This window comes from Scyliorhinus torazame, chromosome 2 (genome assembly GCF_047496885.1).
Source record: "Scyliorhinus torazame isolate Kashiwa2021f chromosome 2, sScyTor2.1, whole genome shotgun sequence".
In the NCBI taxonomy this organism is placed as follows: domain Eukaryota; kingdom Metazoa; phylum Chordata; class Chondrichthyes; order Carcharhiniformes; family Scyliorhinidae; genus Scyliorhinus; species Scyliorhinus torazame.
This window is the reverse complement of record NC_092708.1, coordinates 86329796-86349005: the sequence shown is the minus strand read 5'-3', so window position 1 is coordinate 86349005 and position 19210 is coordinate 86329796. Positions and strand designations below refer to the sequence as shown.

The 19210-nt window shown below is 46.0% G+C and overlaps 1 protein-coding gene across 2 annotated transcripts in view; it reads right to left on the bottom strand.

The window, feature by feature from the left end:
- LOC140389325 (low-density lipoprotein receptor-related protein 2-like) overlaps positions 1 to 19210 on the bottom strand; it is a 534533-nt gene that overhangs the window by 122197 nt on the left and 393126 nt on the right. For both annotated transcript variants that reach the window (XM_072473491.1, XM_072473499.1), the window contains 5 exons: positions 16097 to 16298; positions 12818 to 13113; positions 8634 to 9150; positions 6094 to 6246; positions 3687 to 3857 (listed from right to left, as the gene is read on the bottom strand). In XM_072473491.1, the coding sequence (XP_072329592.1) occupies positions 3687 to 3857; positions 6094 to 6246; positions 8634 to 9150; positions 12818 to 13113; positions 16097 to 16298 (1339 nt within the window). The remainder of the gene's footprint in view (positions 1 to 3686; positions 3858 to 6093; positions 6247 to 8633; positions 9151 to 12817; positions 13114 to 16096; positions 16299 to 19210) is intronic.

The window sequence follows — 19210 nt, the reverse complement described above, 5'->3', positions numbered from 1 at the left end:
CATGCTTAGAGGCTTGTGTGTGGGCAGGTCCTACAGATGGAGGTGAGCGAGGGAAGTGTGCATCTGCAGGGAGCGTTGCTGCAGTGTGATGTGAGTCACAGGTTGTGACAAACTGTCCGGGGGCAGGATGGGTGGGAAGAGGGTTGCGGTGGACAGTCAAGACTTGGAGACAGCAGGTCGTCCTGCAAAATGGGCTAGCTGATAGTGTCACTGTTGAGGCCTCTGCCCTGAGAGCGTCAGTGTGCCAGGTAGGGTGCCAAAGGCCACAGTGCATGTGTCCTTTGTTTGTGGTGAGCTCTGCTATTCCCCTGCTTCCCCTGCAGTGGGGCTGCACTTCTGGTGAGAGCACTGAGGAGTGGGAGCATCTGGTGTGTCACTGATTGAGCTTGGCCACGTCCATTCTGTTGATGGAACATCTGCGGTCTGAGGATTTCCAGATGGGCAGCTTGGGTGGGCTTCCAAATGACCAGAGGTTCTGTATTTACAGGATACAGTGAATAGTCAGCAGAGTGAGCAGCCAGGGTCCTGTGACTTGTACCAAATGAACATATTTCAGTCAGCTCAGGGAAGGTGGTAAAAGAGGGGGAGGGGTGGCATTGTTAGTCAAGGACAGTATTACGGTGGCAGAAAGGACGTTTGATGAGGACTACTGAGTATCTACTGAGGTAGTATGGGCTGAGGTTAGAAGCAGGAAAGGAGAGGTCACCCTGTTAGGGGTCTTCTATAGGCCTCCGAAAGGTTCCAGAGATGTAGAGGAAAGCATTGCAAAGATGATTCAGGATAGGAGCGAAAGCAACAGGGTAGTTGTTATGGGGTCTTTAATTTTCCAAATATTGACTGGAAACGCTATAGTTCGAGTACTTTAGATGGGTCCAGTTTTGTCCAATGTGTGCAGGAGGGTTTCCTGACACAGGATGTAGATAGGCCAACGAGAGGTGAGGCCATATTGGATTTGGTACTGGGTAATGAACCAGGACAGGTGTTAGATTTGGAGGTAGGTGAGCACTATGGTGATAGTGACCACAATTCGATTACATTTACTTGAGTGATGGAAAGGGATAGGTATATACCGCAGGGCAAGAGTTATATCTGGGGGAAAGGCAATTATGATGCGATGAGGCAAGACTTAGGATGCATCGGATGGAGAGGAAAACTGCAGGGGATGGGCACAATGGAAATGTGGAGTTTGTTCAAGGAACAGCTACTGCGTGTCCTTGATAAGTATGTACCTGTCAGGCAGGGAGGAAGTGGTCGAGCAAGGGAACCGTGGTTTACTAAAGCAGTCAAAACACTTGTCAAGAGGAAGAAGGAGGCTTATGTAAGGATGAGACAAGAAGGTTCAGTTAGGGCGCTCGAGAGTTACAAGTTAGCTAGGAAGGACCTAAAGAGAGAGCTAAGAAGAGCCAGGAGGGGACATGAGAAGTCTTTGGCAGGTAGGATCAAGGATAACCCTAAAGCTTTCTATAGATATGTCAGGAATAAAAGAATGACTAGGGTAAGAGTAGGGCCAGTCAAGGACAGTAGTGGGAAGTTGTGCGTGGAGTGCTAGGAGATAGGAGAGGTGCTAAATGAATATTTTTCGTCAGTATTCACACAGGAAAAAGACAATATTGACGAGGAGAATACTGAGATGAGGCTACTAGACTAGAATGGCTTGAGGTTCATAAGGAGGAGGTGTTAACAATTCTGGAAAGTGTGAAATCAGATAAGTCCCCTCGGCCGGATGGGATTTATCTAGGATTCTCTGGGAAGCTAGGGAGGAGATTGCTGAGTCTTTGGCTTTGATCTTTAAGTCATCTTTGTCTACAGGAATAGTGCCAGAAGACTGGAGGATAGCAAATGTTGTCCCCTTGTTCAAGAGACAGCCCCGGTAACTATAGACCAGTGAGCCTTACTTCTGTTGTAGGCAAAATCTTGGAAAGGTTTATAAGAGATAGGATGTATAATCATCTGGAAAGGAATAATTTGATTAGAGATAGTCAACACGGTTTTGTGAAGGGTAGGTCGTGCCTCACAAACCTTTTGAGTTCTTTGAGAAGGTGACCTCTCCTTTCCTCTACATCTCTGGAACTTCTCGGAGGCCTATAGAAAACCCCTAACAGGGTGACCTCTCCTTTCCTGCTTCTACCCTCAGCCCATACAACCTCAGTAGACGAGTCCTCATCAAACGTCCTTTCGCCACCGTAATACTGTCCTTGACTAACAATGCCACCCCTCCCCCTCTTTTAACACCTTCCCTGAGTTAACTGAAATATCTAAACCCCGGCACCTGCAACAACCACTCCTGTCCCTGCTCTATCCATGTCTCCGAAATGGCCACAACATCGAAGTCCCAGGTACTAACCCATGCCGCAAGTCCACCCACCTTATTCCGGATGCTCCTGGCATTGAAGAAGACACACTTTAAACCACCTTCCTGCCTGCCAGTACACTCCTGCAACTTTGAAACCTTACTCATGACCTCACTACTCTCAACCTCCTGTATACTGGAGCTACAATTCAGGTTCCCAATCCCCTGATGAACTAGTTTAAACCCTCCCGAAGAGCATGAGCAAATTTCCCGCCCCCCCCCAGGATATTGATACCCCTCTGGTCCAGGTGTAGACCATCCCGTTTGTAAAGGTCCCACCGACCCCAGAATGAGCCCCAATTATCCAGAAATCTGAAACCCTCCCTCCTGCACCATCCCTGTAGCCACGTGTTCAACTCCTCTCTCTCCCTATTCCTCGTCTCGCTAGCACGTGGCACGGGTAACAACCCAGAGATAATAACTCTGTTTGTCCTAGATCTAAGTTTCCACCCTAGCTCCCTGAATTCCTGCCTTACATCCCTGTCCCTACCTGTGTCGTTGGTACCTATGTGGACCACGACTTGGGGCTGCTCCCCCTCCCCTTAAGGATCCCGAAAACACGATCTGAGACATCACGGACCCTGGCACCTGGAAGGCAACACACCAACCGCGAGTCTCTCTCGTTCCCACAGAATCTCCTATCTATCCCCCTAACTATGGAGCCTCCAATGACTAATGCTCTACTCCTCTCCCCCCTTCCCTTCTGAGCAACAGGGACACACTCTGTACCCCATGGCTTACCCCTGGTAAGTCCCCCCCCCCAACAGTATCCAAAGCGGTATACTTGTTACTAAGGGGAACGACCACAGGGGATCCCCTGTACTGACTGTTCCTCCCAGCCCCTCTCACGTCACCCATCTATCTTTATTCTTCGGAGTATCTACATCCCTGAAGCTTCTATCTATAACCACCTCTGCCTCCCGAATGATCCGAAGTTCATCCAGCTCCAGCTCCAGTTCCCTAACGCGGTTTCTGAAGAGCTGGAGATGGGTGCACTTCCCACAGATGAAATCAGCAGGGACACTGACGGCGTCCTCACCACAAACATTCTGCATGTGGAACATTGCAGTGCCTTCCCTGCCATTCCCTCTAGATATAAATGGGTGCATTTGAAACACATACTGCAACAATGGGGGTCTGTGCCAGCCCACCCCAATCCCAAGGGGAACACCCAGAATCCACAGACCTGTGGCTCACTGTCTGGGCCAATATTTTTGATTATAAAATGCACTCTATTGTACCAAAGATATTGTATCATACTGACATTTTATGCAATAATACTGGAATTAGACAAAATAATTTGCGTTTTATTATTCAAAAGTTCAGAAGTACTTACTCAATATAATTCAAGTGCGCATCAGTCCAATAGAGTTTATCATTTGTGTAGTCAAGAGTCAATCCATTGGGCCATTCCAATTTTGTGGTTATAATGGCTGATTTGTTTTTACCATCCATGCCAATGCGGCCAATGTACGCTTGAGAACCCCAGTCAGTCCAGAAAATGTATCTGCAAAAGTTAGAGAAACTGAAATGTATAAATGATTTTAATTCTCCAAATCAAACTCTATTTTGACAAATTGCTTTGTGCAGCATGACAAGAATTTCAATCAACTCAATAATATCAATAATATTATCAAACAAGTTACTTTTGTTGCAAGTAAAAGTTCTTGTTTATCATAGAAAAATAGGAGCAGGAGGAGGCAATTCAGCCCTTAGAGCCTGCTCTGCTATTCAATATGATAATAATAATCTTTATTAGTGTCACAAGGAGGTTTACATTAACACTGCAATGAAGTTACTGTGAAAATCCCCTAGTCGCCACACTCTGGCGCCTGTTCGGGTACACTGAGGGAGAATTCAGAATGTCCAATTCACCTAACAAGCATGTCTTTTGGGACTTGTGGGAGGAAACCGGAGCATCCAGAGGAAACCCACGCAGACACGGGGAGAATGTGCAGACTCCGCAGAGGCATGGCTAATCATCCAACTCAGTATCCTGTTCCCATTTCCCCCCCATATCTTTTGATCCCTTTAGCCCCAAGTGCTATATCTAATTCCTTCTTGAAAACAAACAACATTTTTGGCCTCCACTGCTTCCTGTGGTAGGTAGTTCCACAGGCTTACCACGCTCTGGGTGAATTTAAATATCTTCATCTCAGTCCTAAAAGGTTTACCCCGTATCCTTAGACCATTAACCCTGATTCTGGACACCCCCATCATTGGGAACATCCTTCCTGCATCTACCCTGTCTAGTTCTGATAGAATTTTACAGGTTTCTACGAGATCTCCCCTCATTCTTCTGAACTCCAGCGAATACAATCCTAACTGACTCAGTCACTCAGAGAAGCTGATTGGGGAATTTTTGACTTTTAACAGTATCGGGCTCCATTCTCAATTTGGCTCATAAATCCATAACAGAAAGTTGAGCAAGATATGATTCAGAACATTTTGATTGGTCATGTTCACCACCTACATGAATGCTGACAATGCTCAATATAATGTGTTGCCATTTTATTTCTTAACTCAAGAAAGTCAAGATGAAGGCTACAGTGATGAAGCATGTCTGACATGTTTTTATAATGTAATGTCCACTATCAAAAGATATCATTAAAAAAGGGGCGGGGCACTTCTGAGATTATACCCAGCTAGGAAATGCAGCAGTGGACTTTGTCCTTGGAAAAAGGTGAGTGTGATTGGGAATTGCTGGAGCAGTCAGGAAAGCCCAGCGAGAGGTCAGGGTAAGAGGAGGAAGGCGGGGAAGGGGTTTGGGTGGCTGGCGGGGAAGAGGGTGGTGATGTTTGGTGTTTGTGAGAGAAGGGTATGGGGTTGCCATGAGGGTGGCCACTACTGCCAGTGTTCCCTCCATGGGTTGCAAATGCCCGATTAGGAGGGTCCTCGTTATGCCAACAGGGAAACCACCAAGATTCACAGGGGGAAGCTCACCCACTGTATCAACGGCAGCAGGACGAAACACTTAAATGGACCATTTATATGCTACCTTTGACCTCTGGGCTGAGAGCCGTCCGCTACTTTCTCTGTCATTGGTAAAATGCTATGGTACTGTGAAGGTGACAGGCACTCCACCCAATCACCCCAACCACGGGTGATATAATCCAGTCCACAGGGACTGACTTTGTACCCCAATCTTGAGTAAAAATAGTTTTGTATGCGTTTTAAAAGTCAATTTCAATAATTTAAATGGATTTGCTCACAGATGGTAGCTTGAAATGAGAAAATGAAAATGAAAATCGCTTATTGTCACAAGGAGGCTTCAAATGAGGTTACTGTGAAAAGCCCCTAGTCGCCACATTCCGGCGCCTGTTCGGGGAGACTGTTACGGGAATCGAATGTGCTGCTGGCCTGCCTTGGTCTGCTTTCAAAGCCAGCGATTTAGCCCTGTGCTAAACAGCCCCTTGGCAAGGTAATTTAAGATGGTTTCCTGTGATATACACATTTTTAGCTATATTAATCAAACTTTACCAAGTTACCAATCAAATATATCAAGGAAGATTTTTTAATGCAATTCTTTTTCGAGAAAAAAGATGGTTTTAAAACACTTCCTGATTAGACTGGTTCAGGGTAGATTATGCAAATTAGTCTAAGCAGAAACCCAGGGATTTCTCACAACAGATGCAATTTTGGGTGCATACCGCCCTGAAATCACCGACTGTACCAAAGTGGAAACCCAACCACTTGGTCTGTTTGTCTCTAATATGTGGACAAATAATTTAGGGTTCTCTTACCCAAACTTAGGATAAACAGCAATTGCTCGTGGGTTGTCGAAACAATAGATATTGCTTGTGTCCACACAGTGCTCAGCCAGCATTTTACGGAATCTCCCATCAAGTTCAGCAACATTAAGGCAATCTTTAAAATTATCAAGCCAGTACAGTTTCCTGAAAAAAATAACAAAGTACTAAGTTGGCGCATGCAAAGTACAGTATTCCAGGTTTTCTAAGCGTAATTATGCATAACAAGTTTGGATAAATACTTAAAAAGGAAATATTTGCAGAGTTTTGGGGGAAAAGCAGGGGAGTGTTACGAATTGACAGCTCAGAGCTGGTACAACCACAATGGGCTGAATGGCCTTCTCTGCTGTATGATAGTGCATCAGTAGGAAATTCTGGGACAAGACTAACCTTTTTACAGCAGTAGATACTTATCTAGATTATTCAACAGACACATTTTTGACCATTAAAATGCAATTCAGTTGACATGATTCGATTTAATCAGCTTTTGGTCAGGCCCATTTATTATTAACCTTGACTTTTCTCACTATTCCCACCAAAAGGTTAATACAACTGTTAACAAGATTTCAACTCCCTCCAAGGCAAAGACAAGCAATGTTGTACAAAAGTAGGTAGAGAAATACAAGAGTACAATACTAGTAATGCTGGAAATCTGAAATAAAAACAGAAAATGTTGGACATTCCAGGAATAGCAGCATGTGTGGAAAGAAATCAGACTTTAAAAAGACATGCTGTTAGACCTGCTGAGTGTTTCCAGCATTTTCTGTTTCATACAGCAAAATAACTATCCAACTTTATTATAAAACAAGGGAGAAGAAAGGACAAATCAAATCTGTTTACCTATTCCACTGCGTGCGTACACCCATTGATACATACAAACAATTAATGCTTAAAGCAATGTTTCAAGTGATTTTTATTGGCACCCTTCCATTCAGGAGATGATGTATTGTACCCAGGATGTACGTCACTGCTGTGTTGAACGTCCTCTGTTGTGGCTATAGAGGTGGATTCATGAGTGAGTTCCTTCCGCAACTGGCACAGATGAATAGCATTGGTCCAAGGTTAACTGATGTCTTTTTCTTTCTGGTGAGCTGTCTTTTCCCACTCTGATCCTGGTCAACTTGGAAGTGTCACTTGCAGACATCTGGTATTGCATTTGTAGATGGCTTGTTGATCTCATGCAAATAGCAAGCTTGCCATAGAGCTATGTCTTTGGGGATCATCCATTCAGCTCACATGACCCAGCCAATAGAGTCACTGCTGACTCGAGGACAAACATGCGAGGGATCCTTGTAAGCTGGTGTACTTTCATATTTGGCACTCTGTCTTGCCAGGAGATGCCAATGTTCATCTGAGGTAGCAGAGGTGGAAGCTGCTCAGTTGCTTTTCTTGGCTTGGATAAGTTGTCCATGCCTTATAAATGGAGGTGAACACAAGCTAGGTACACACAGATATTCAGTTAATTTGCTGTTGATCCAAATGTGACTTCTGAACTTTGACATGACACCTGCAGTCTTGGGAATCCTGGTGTTGATTATGGCATTGAATGGTGAAGAGTATTATTGATTGAAACACTGTAAGACTGTTAAGTCTTGGGACGTGATCCTTCAGCCCGTCGCACCAGAACGGGAGTACGATGTTGCCGGTGGATGCCGAGAGAGGCCTCCCTTGCCTCCCCGGCAGCCAGCACACCTCACAAGAACTATCCAGACCTCGCGAGGTGTCGCAATCAGGATCCTGCCCACGATGGACATGACCAAGCCTCATGCATCTAAGTTGGGTTTAAGCCCACTTAGGCATGCTCACCCGTGATCTACCAGACTTCCAGTATCTAATGGACTCCCCAGAGAGTCCCCAGCTGGGTGCCATTCAGTACCAATTCACACAAACGTGGGCCAGGCGGATGGAATCCAGTGGAGGTCTACCAGGCCATCGGTGACCCCTGGGTAGCCAGGGACAGGGCAGGGTGGCTCTCCCCCTGGAATGTGGGCACCTTGGCACTACCAGGCTGGCACCTTGGCACTGCCACCCTGGCACTGTGGCACAGTGGTCAGCACTGCTACCTCACAGCGCCAGGGACCCAGGTTCAATTCCAGCCTTAGGTGACTGTCTGTTTGGAGTTTGCACATTCCCCCCGTGTCTGCGTGGGTTTCCTCCGGGTGCTCCAGTTTCCTCCGACAGTCCAACGATGTGCAGGTTAAGTGGATTGGCCATGATAAAATTGTCCCTTAGTGCTCAGAGATATGCAGGTTAGGTGGGGGTTACAGGGATAGGGCAGGGGAATGGGCCTGGATAGGGTGCTTTTTCAGAGGGTTGGTTTAGATGTGATGGGCCGAATGGCCTCCTTCTACATTTAGCGATTCTATGATCTCCACTTACTCCAGATATTGGCCAAACAAAAAATGCTTTAATCCTTAAAAGCCTAGGTTAAATTAAAATAAATTATTACAAAGGATAATTTTATTGCATAGTAATTTGAAAAAGATAATAGAACCATAGACCTCCAAGTAGTGTTAACTGAGAGGTTATCTTACCTTCCAACCCAATCAACAGCCAGGCCTTCAGCACCTTGCAGATCATGGTTAATAACAGTTTCCTTTTTGGTTCCATTCAGGAACATTCGTTCAATAATTTTACGGCCTAAGTCAATCCAGTACAACCTTTGCTCAACTCTATCAAAGTCCAACGCCACCACATTGACGAGCCCTTGTTGCACAAGAGAGTAAAATTCCCCATCAACAGACAGATTCCGTATATAGTAGCGATTACTGAAGAGAAGGTAAGGAGCAATATTGCTGTTTTGGCGACAACTTTTTCCGTCAGGTTCCCGAAGATGTCCTGGGGCACATTTGCAGATATAGGAACCCTCTGTGTTTTCACAAATCTGGCTGCAAACACTCGGTGTTACATTGCATTCATCAAGATCTTCACAAGTCTGTCCATCATCCATGAGCTGGTAACCAGGGTTACAGGAGCAGATGAAACTGGTCATTGTGTTGGTGCAACTGTGTGTACAGTGATTCAGTGCAGGATCACTGCATTCATCAACACCTGTAGAAACATAACAAGAAAGGCACTTTTAACAACGTGACAAGTCAGAGGCCAAATGCCTTCCTATAGAATGTATTTTTGCATTTATAAACTATTCTCATGAAACAGAGTGGGACAGGAAATTTGAAGATGGATGTTATTTGTAATTTGTAAAAGTACTGGATTAAGGGAAAGGTACAGTATTACTATTTACTCCAAAATTAAAACCACTTTTACGAGGATCCTGCCAAACAAATGTAATATTTAAAATACGCAATAAAGTGAATTATCCTCACATGGTACTGAGCCAACTCTTCACATAAAAGTAGTTTACACAAAAGTCCGATTTTAGGCTAAGAGGGAATTTTTTAAAACAATTTTGTTTGTTGATCATAAAGATAACGGACAGAATTGGGCAGGGCAGTTGGAGGCAGTAAAACCATTGTCTATAACCTCCAAGAGTATAGCCACCCAAAGTAGCAACCCAGAAGAGAACAAGAACAATGGATTATGCAGGACTGAAAAATCCGATTCATCTGACAAGTCCCAGCAAAAAGGAAAAATATTCAAAACAACTTAAAAATAAAATAACAACTCATAGCTCAACTGTCGAGAAAAGAAGTGTTCAGATTCAATTCTTCATCAATACTGAACTAACTGATCTTAACTTGGGATAAGGGTGTTCTAATTGGCTCAATTGCTCTGTGATAGTGAAAGAAAATTAGTCAAGATCCGTATCTAGCCATCTCCTGCGGAAAATGTGTAGAATGGGCGAGGATAATGGGATGAGGTTTGGCTGTGACGTCAGCCAAGGTAGGATGGTCAACAAATTTTTCACACACAATCACAAGAATGTGCGCTAACACCCATGGCATAGTATCTCAGCAAGGAGAAAAGTAGAGAGGGGTGGTGGAAATTGGCAGGAAGAAAAAAATTAAAAGGCAGGATTTCAATCCACATTTATAGTGCAGCATGCCAACTGACAGTTTTAGCTTGGGGGGGTGGGGGGGGGTGTGCACGGAGGCAGATTAGAAGTTGGGTCTGCCACCTCTGGAATCATAGAATCCCTATAGTGTAGAAGGAGGCCATTCAGCCCATCAAACTTGCACTGACCCTCTGAAAGAGCACCGCAGCTGGCCCATGTCCCTGTCCTGTCCCTGTAACCCCATCTAACCTTTCGGACACCAAGGGGCAATTTATCATGGCCAATCCACCTAACCTGTACACCTTTGAACTGTGGGGGGAAACCGGAGCACCCGGAGGAAACATACGCAGACAAGGGGAGAACGTTCAAACTCCACACAGACAGTCATCCGAGGTCAGAATCGACCACGGGTCCTTGGCGCTGTGAAGCAGCAGTGCTAACCAATGAGTGAGGAGGCTGCTGGGTGCAGAGGCAGACTGGGCAGGAGTCCTGCCTCTGTGCTCCAGCATTTTGCTGAATTCAAGAAAAAGATGATTGGACCTGCAGCTCTCACCTCTGACACCCCAACACATTCCCCATCCATGCTAGCTTATGTCACCTCATGCCCCCATGGCCCCTCATACCCCTATACTAAACTTACCCCTGTCCCAACACCATAGTCCCTCATACCCCTTGCTAACCTATGCCAATTCATCCACCCCAGCAGCCTCTCATGTCTCCATGCCCCCAAATTCCGATGGCTTAATATAGCTCCTGTGGTTAAACATGCCAACCTAAAGCCCTACCCACCACACTTTGCTCTTACCCTTTCTATGTCAACTCAGCTAATATGCATTGGGAGCCTTGCTGACATAAAATAAAGTTGTGTATTTACTGATGGCACTGTAATTTTGAACAAAAATCACTCTCATTGATAAAAACATATATTCAATATGTTGAAGTTCCTTCCACAAATTTCTTATGAAAGCAAACATTTTTATCTATAACCACTTGTAGCTGAAGCACCTTAATGGTGCACTTGAAGCACCTTAATGATGAGGCAGGATGGTGGCAGAGAAGAAAAGCAAACAACTCCTGTGCTCTGGATCTCACTATCTCCAGGGATATCCTGGCCCATGTACCCAAAGATGTGTGGGTCACGAAAATGTCTGTTCAGTCACATGAAGACCCATGGCTGTAAGGCATTTGAGAAGGTCCCACATGGCAAATTGTTCAGAAAGGTAAAAACCCATGTGATACAAGGGAATGTGGTGAGTTGGATCCAAAATTGGCTCAGTGACAAAGGGTAATGATCGACAGATCGAATGCGAAACTGTTTTCAGTAGTGTTCCACAGGGCTTTTTGTGGTATATATTAAGGATTTGGACTTAAATGTGGGAAGCAAGATTGTGAAATTTGCGGTTGACACATAATCAGCTGTGTATTTGATAGGGAAGAGAATAACTGTCAAATCCCGAATCATACCAATGATTTGGTTGAGTGGGTGGAAAAGTGGCAAATGGAATTCAAACCAGAAAAGTTCAGTTTGGGAGGGTAACCAAAGCAAGGGAATACACAATAAATGAAATGAAAATCGCTTATTGTCACAAGTAGGCTTCAAATGAAGTTACTGTGAAAAGCCCCTAGTCGCCACATTCCGGCGCCTGTTCGGGGAGGCTGGTACGGGAATTGAACCATGCTGCTGGCCTGCCTTGGTCTGCTTTCAAAGCCAGCGATTTAGCCCTGTGCTAAACAGCCCCTAGGAAGATATTGAGAGGGTAGGGGAAGTGAGAGACCTGGGAGTGCATGTCCACAGGTCCCTGAAGGTGGCAGAACAGATGGATAAGGTGGCAAAGAAAGAATCTGGAATGCTTTCCTTTATTGGATGAGGTATAGAATACAAAATGCTGGAACTGCATAATACACTGGTTAGGCCACAGCTGGTATTTTGTGTACTGTTCTGGTCACCACATTATAGAAAGGACAGAATTGCTCTGAAGAGTGTACAGAAAAGATTTACAAGAATGTTACCAGGGTTTGAAAACTGCAGCTATAAGGAACGATTGGGTAGAGTTTGTTTCCTTCGAACAGAGCAGGCTGAGTGGTGACGTGATTGAGGTGTACAAAGTTATGAGGGGCCTAGATAGAATGGACGGGAAATACTTGTTTCCCCTGGCTGAGGGGTCAATTGACAGTGGGCACAGAGTCAAGGTGACTGGTAAAAAAAGGATTAGAGGGAATATCAGGAAAATCTTTTTCCTGCAGATGGTGGTAGATATCTGGAATTCACTGCCCAGATTGGTGGTTGAGGCAGGAACCCTTAACTTGTTTAAAAGGTATCTGCATCTGCACCTGAAGCACTGTAACCTGCAAGGTTATGGACTGGGTGCTGGAAGATGAGATTAGAATGGACAGCAATTTTTTTCAGCTGGTGCAGACAGGATGAGTTGAATGGCCTCTTTCTGTGTCATAACTTTCTATCGTTCCAACTCACGAACCTAAGTGGGTGCCAACCTTGAATCAAGGTACAGGTGACAATGATGTAAATGAACCAGACGAGCATCACCGACATTTTGAATTGACTCATTCTTCTTCTTATAGTTGTAACAAAATGTGAAAGCTATTTGTTTCTTAATACGCTGCTGCAGGCTTATTTTAAAAATACATTGGATGATGCAGTAGATACCCTACAGCCCTTTCACCGTCTTTCCAGGCTCATTCTTCATGTGGATAAGCAGCAGGTTCACAAATCAAAAAAAAAGGTTCTTAAGACTGAATACATACCACATGTTTTCTCGTCACTGTTATCAGAGCAATCATCCACTTCATTGCACACCTTGCCACTTTCAATACAACCTCCATTGTCACATTTGAAATGATGTGGAGGACATGTTGGCTCAGAGGTGACACACAGGTGTTCCATCTCATCAGATCTATCTCCACAATCATTATCACCATCACAGGCCCACAGCTGTGAAATGCAGCGGCCATTCTGGCACGTAAACTGGTGCTGGGCACAAGGTTGGTACCTACATCCTCGTTCATCAGTACCATCGCCACAGTCATTGCGCCGGTCACATCTATGGTCAAAATGAAACAATAAATATTGAAAATATTAACTGTAATGCTGCTGCTGAATTATTTATCATCAGAGCCAGCAAGTGCATAATTAAAATGTGTGCTTTTATACTCACTCACCTTTGATTCTTAGCTTTAACACTTCAGCACATAAAATATGCAAGGCACTCCATTTTATTAGCAAAGGGATAGAGTCAAGGAAACTGAGATGATTTTGTTCTTACGCAATGCATTGGTCAGATCCAACCTGGAATACACCGCTTTGTTCTGGTCACCCAATTGTCTGAAGGAGATAGCTTTTGGAAAGGTAAAGAGCTAAGCAAACTGGATGATTTCAGGCATCAGGAAATAAGTTGGAAGGAAATATTAAGTGAATTAGGCTTTTACTTTGGTGAAAAGGAAAATGTTATTCTGATCTAACTGAAGATTTTAATAGCATTTACAGTGCAGAAGGAGGCCATTTGGCCCGTCGAGTCTGCACCGGCTCTTGGAAAGAGCACCCTACCCAAGGTCAACACTTCCACCCTATCCCCATAACTCAGCAACCCCACCCAACATTGTGTAAAGGAATGATAAAGTTGGTCCAGCCAAATTGTTTGGCAAGGTTATCAGTTCAAGTACCAGGGAACATCTTTAAAATGAGGAGGCTAAGAAGGAAATTCAGAATAAAAGTACTCTTAATAAAGTATAAGAATAATTATACATCAAAGAAAGCCATTGAAATGAACAGCATTTATAGGTCCAAAAGCAGTCGGAAATGGGAATATGAATGAATGGGTTTAAAAACTGTTAGAAATATGCAGGCTTGTTTGGACAAATGTCTATTTCTTCTTCCTAAAATGCTTATACTCTTAATTGATATAACACTACTGAATGTGTGCTCCCGATTTGGGTACATTGCTTACACAAACCATTGGGCACTTACAAAGGTACATAGAGGATTTGTGTTCAGGTCAAAATGTCCAAAACAGAAATAATGTTGAACCAAAGTTTGCATAAGAAAGACTAGGGCAGAGGTCCCGCTGCTGTCATGCCAGTCCCACCAGCATGAATCAAACCACCTATCTTACCGGCGGGACTGGTGGCGCGGGCGGGGCTCCGGGGTCCTGGGGGGGCGCTGGGCGATCTGGCCCTGGGGGGTGCCCCCACGGTGGCCTGGCCCGTGATCGGGGCCCACTGATCTGCGGCGGGCCTGTGCCATGGGGGCACTCTTTTCCCTCTGCTTCGGCCATTGCCTTCACCGTGGCCGACGCGGAAGAGACCCCCCTGCACATGCGTAGGGATGACTTCAGCAGCCGCTGACGCTCCCACGCATGCGGCGACTTCTGCCGGCCGGCGAATTCCTTTCGGCCCTGGCTGGCGTGGTGCCAAAGGCCTTACACATCATCCGGTGGAGAGGAAATGACTCCGGCGCAGGCCTAGCCCCTCACGATGAGGGCTTGGCCCCTAACGGTGCGGAGAAATCCGCACCTTTGGGGCGGCCCAACACCGGAGTGGTTCCCGCCACTCTATGCCGCCGGGACCCCCCGCCCCGCCGGGTAGGGCAGAATCCTGGCCGTGGAATCTCATTTCCTCAAAAAAGGTTAATTTTTTAAAAAGTGAAAATAGTTTTTATTCAAGTTCGTGATTTGATATTTAGCTTTCCTTCTTAACCCTCTGTGTATATTTCAATCTCTCTTATTGCTTTCTGTACAATGATTTGGGTACAATTTATATTTCTTTCCTTTTACTTCCTGCTTTGCCAACTTTGAAAATTCTTCAATCTGATCAGTTGATCAGCACCTCTATTGTCCGTTCTACTCCAGAGTGCCACAGATCTCTTCCAGAAGTACCAAATACAAATTGACATTGGAAAAGAGAAAGTCTGTACTCCAGAGACTGCTAAAACTTTGTGGGCAACTTCTTGTGAGGGGATCATTGCCACTGGCTCAAAATTCCAGGGCACTATCCTAAACTTTGCAGATGCTTTCACATTATTGTATTTGCTGCATTCAATAACATCATCTCATTGCTGAATAATAAGTTTAATCGAGGTTAAAAAAAAACCTGGCAGATGGAAGGGACAATGATACTGCAGTCATATTTCCTTCAGTCATAAAATACAAGTATCTGGCATGTATACATGCTTGCGAAATCTGGCTGACATTTGGAAAACAGGTCTACTGAGTGTAGGCCAGAATCTTGAATCTAAAGTTTCAGTACTTTGCCAGTACATCTGCTGGGGCAGCAATGTTTTTATGAGCTTTCTGGAAGCACTGAATGCGCTTTGCATCCACACTATCTCTGAGAAATAGAAATGCTACAGTGGAAGTGTAGAACAATTACAAATGCAAAACAAATGGCCCAAAAAAGAAAGGAAATACAGGGCTTAATCTTATCCCCCTAATCTTGGCATTAATCCCCTCTTTTGGCATACACAAATTCTTTAACCATATAAACACTTGAGGAAGTGGGATTAGGAAGTTCATATTACTACAACTCACTCCAACAAAATCTATAAAGTTTCTTTTATGGCAGGGTTTACTTGTGATCTACCAGTGGGTAGTCAAACAATCTGATAAAGGAATTACAAATACAACAAAAGTAAAAGCCTTCTGGTCTTAAAAGGGCTTTGTGCCACAATTCATCAACGTAATTTTAAAAGTTAACTGATCCATTGGAGGGATTTTTACACTATTTCTTCCACCTATCATACTTGCAAAACTGTGGTTCCCCAAAATCTTCTCAGAAAAATTAAACAGTATTTTTTTTAAAAATTCCAATTAAAGGGCAATTTAGCGTGGCCAATCCACCTACCCTGCCCATCTTTGGGTTGTGGGGGTGAGACCCACGCCGTCACGGGGAGAATGTGCAAACTCCACACAGACAGTGACCCGGGGCCGGGATCGAATTCGGGTCCTCGGCGCCATGAGGCAGCAGTGCTAACCACTGCACCACCATGCCTGAAACATTAAACAGTAATAAGGAGAATAATACACAACAAACCTGTATGAACTCCTAACACAGAGACCATTGTCACATGTGAACTCTGTAATAGTACAGGATCTCCGCGTGCAATTCTGATGTTCATCTAAAGCATCAGAACAGTCAGAATCTCCATCACACACCCATTGCCTCGAGATGCACCTTCTCTGTGGGGGCCGGCTGTTTACACATGTAAATTCCAACGCTGTGCAGCTATGGTTTGCTGAAATAAAACACATTGCGATAAATAAGATGTTAATTCATCAGCAAACCTAACATTGTACTGTTGGGATTTCAGATACCCAACACTGACGTGTGGAAATGAATCAATGTGTGATACAGTGTGGCATATACTGCGCATTTTTAATGAAGCTGGCGGCAGGATCCCCCAGGCTCATTTGTGTGGAATCTCGCCAGTCCGCTCACCAATTCCAGGGTGCAGCAAGGTGGCTAGTGTTTGTGGAAAAGTCTGGGAGAAAGGGGAAGCCAATCAGGAAAAGGGGTGCGTGATAGTTGGCAATGTCCTGCTGGTTTCAGGTGGAGCTGGGAACAACATTTCTGTTCTTCCTGGTTTCACAATAAAAGTGAACCTAAAATGTTGACACTGAACTTTCAGAAGACAGTCTCCAATGTTATCTTTCAAGACAGCTAGTTTTGCTGTGAGACGTCGAATAAAAAAGGAGTTGCAATTGAATTTTGAAAAGCGGCTTGAAATAGATGTAAAGGCATCTCTTTGCACATGGAAAGAGGAGATTGCCTGCTTTCGATGCTCATGTCTGGAGCTCTGTGGAGGGACCTTATATATTACTATTACAGGAGAAAGTAATGCTATGCAGACTGTCTGCATATGGGGCTCTTGGGTGCCTGCTTGACATATGTAAAATGAATGAAATGTGATCTAATCTTTAGTCAATGAGACTTCACAAGTAACTAAAGCTAGAAACTCTGCACTGATATAATATAGTTGCTTTATATTATTCTTCTGCCACTAGCTGGTAACTTTTTCAGCAAGTAGTCACTGGCAGGATTGATGTGACTCAAATGCCACCAGTCTTCACAGAGAAAATAAACATAGCAACAGCATTTCAGTGATGACATCATCACATAAGTGTGCATGAGCATTCCCTATATTGACGCCATGAAGTCAGCGATGTGAGCATGCAGAACAGAGAAACAGGCAACTTTTTCTGCGGCCACTGGTGTGACGTCAGGATGATATGTTTCGCTCCACTGGTGCTAAGGTCAAGGAGGTCACTGAGCAATGATAGAACACTGAGGTGGGAAGGTGAACAAGCAGAGGTTGTGGTCTATATCAGTATCAATGACATAGGACAAAAGAAGGATGAGGCCTAAAGGCAGAGTTTAAGGAGCTACAAGATAGTTTGAACTGCAGAACCTCAAAGATAATTCTGTCCTGATTACTCCTGATGCTTTGTGTTGGTGAGTGTGGAAATGGGAAGATAGAGCTGATGAATATGTGGCAGAAGAGAGAATTTCACGGGCGGGATTCTCCGAGCCACTGGCATGGTTCACTCATGGTTCCACCCGGAGGAAGTTCGGAGTGGCGACTGCAGACCCAGTCCGCGGCCGCCCTGCTAGGGGGTGGGGAGATCTGTCACCGGGGGGAGCCTCCAGGACAGCCAGGCTCGCGATCAGGCGCCACCGCTCAGCGGGCGCGCGCGATTTGGGGGGGGCAATGTCGTTGGGGCCGGTTTGCTGTGTGGGTCCGCCATCTTGCGCGGGGCCGCAGATGGCCGCCGTGCGCATGTGCGGACGCGCAGCCTGAAGCGCAAGGCCCCGTATCGGCAGCCAGAGCTGTGTGGAGTGATCCGGGGCCCTGCAAGCCCCCTTCAAAACGGATAATCGCTCTGGACTTTCTCCAAGACAGTCCAGAGTGATGTGCGCCCGTTTTCTCGCAGGCGTGGGGAGAGAGACACATTTTCAGAGAATTCCGCCTCACATTGAGAGGTCTTCTGGGGGAGTTGGGAACTGTACAGGCCAGGGGCAAAATTCTCCGGTATCGGCGCGATGTCCGCCGACTGGCGCCAAAAACGGCGCAAATCAGTCGGGCATCGCGCCGCCCTAAAGGTGCGGAATCCTCCGCATCTTGAGGGGCCGAGCCCCAACCTTGAGGGGCTAGGCCCGCGCCGGACTAATTTCCGCCCTGCCAGCAGGCAGAAAAGGTCTTTGGTGCCCTGCCAGCTGGCGCGGAAATGACATCTCCGGGCGGCGCGTGCGCGGGAGCGCTAGCGGCCGCTCACGGCATCCCCGCGCATGCGCTGTGGAGGGAGTCTCTTCCGCCTCCGCCATGGTGGAGACCGTGGCGAAGGCGGAAGGAAAAGAGCGCCCCACGGCACAGGCCCGCCCGCTGATCGGTGGGCCCCGATCGTGGGCCAGGCCACCGTGGGGTCACCCCCCGGGGCCAGATCGCCCCGCGCCCCCCCCCCCCCCAGGACCCCGGAGCCCGCCCACGCCACCTTGTCCCGCCGGTAAGGTAGGTGGTTCAATCCACGCCGGCGGGACAGGCATTCTAGCGGGACTTCGGCCCATCCGGGCCGGAGAATCGCGTGGGGGTCCCGCCAACCAGCGTGGTGCGATTCCCGCCCCCGCTGAATCTCCGGTGCGGGAGAATTCGGCAACCGGCGGGGGCGGGATTCATGCCAGCCCCCGGCGATTCTCCGTCCCGGCGGGGGGTCGGAGAATCTCGCCCCAGGTGTATGCACCTCAAGAAGGCTGCCACCCGTAGCAGAGTTCCAATGCGGATAATCGTATATCGTGCAAAAAACAGGATTGGTGCCAGTTCCAATGCTCTGGTCGCTCGCTGGCTGCAGCAATGAGTTACATGCACCACGTCGGCGGGAGAATGCAAATAGGTCACTTGAACCCATTTTCACCTAATTAATGGGGTGGATACCTGATTCATCTAGCAATGATTGATAGGCCCTCACTACATCAAAATCAGTTAACTGCTTTCTGCTGAGAAAAAAAGGAATGAAAGCATTTAATGTTTATGAACATTGTGGTTAGTTTCACATCAGGATACTTGAGATGAATTAAAGCATGAAGGGAGATGAAAATAAACAATCCAAACACCTGGGGCAGGATATTCTCAGCCCATGCCGAATCGGAGAATCG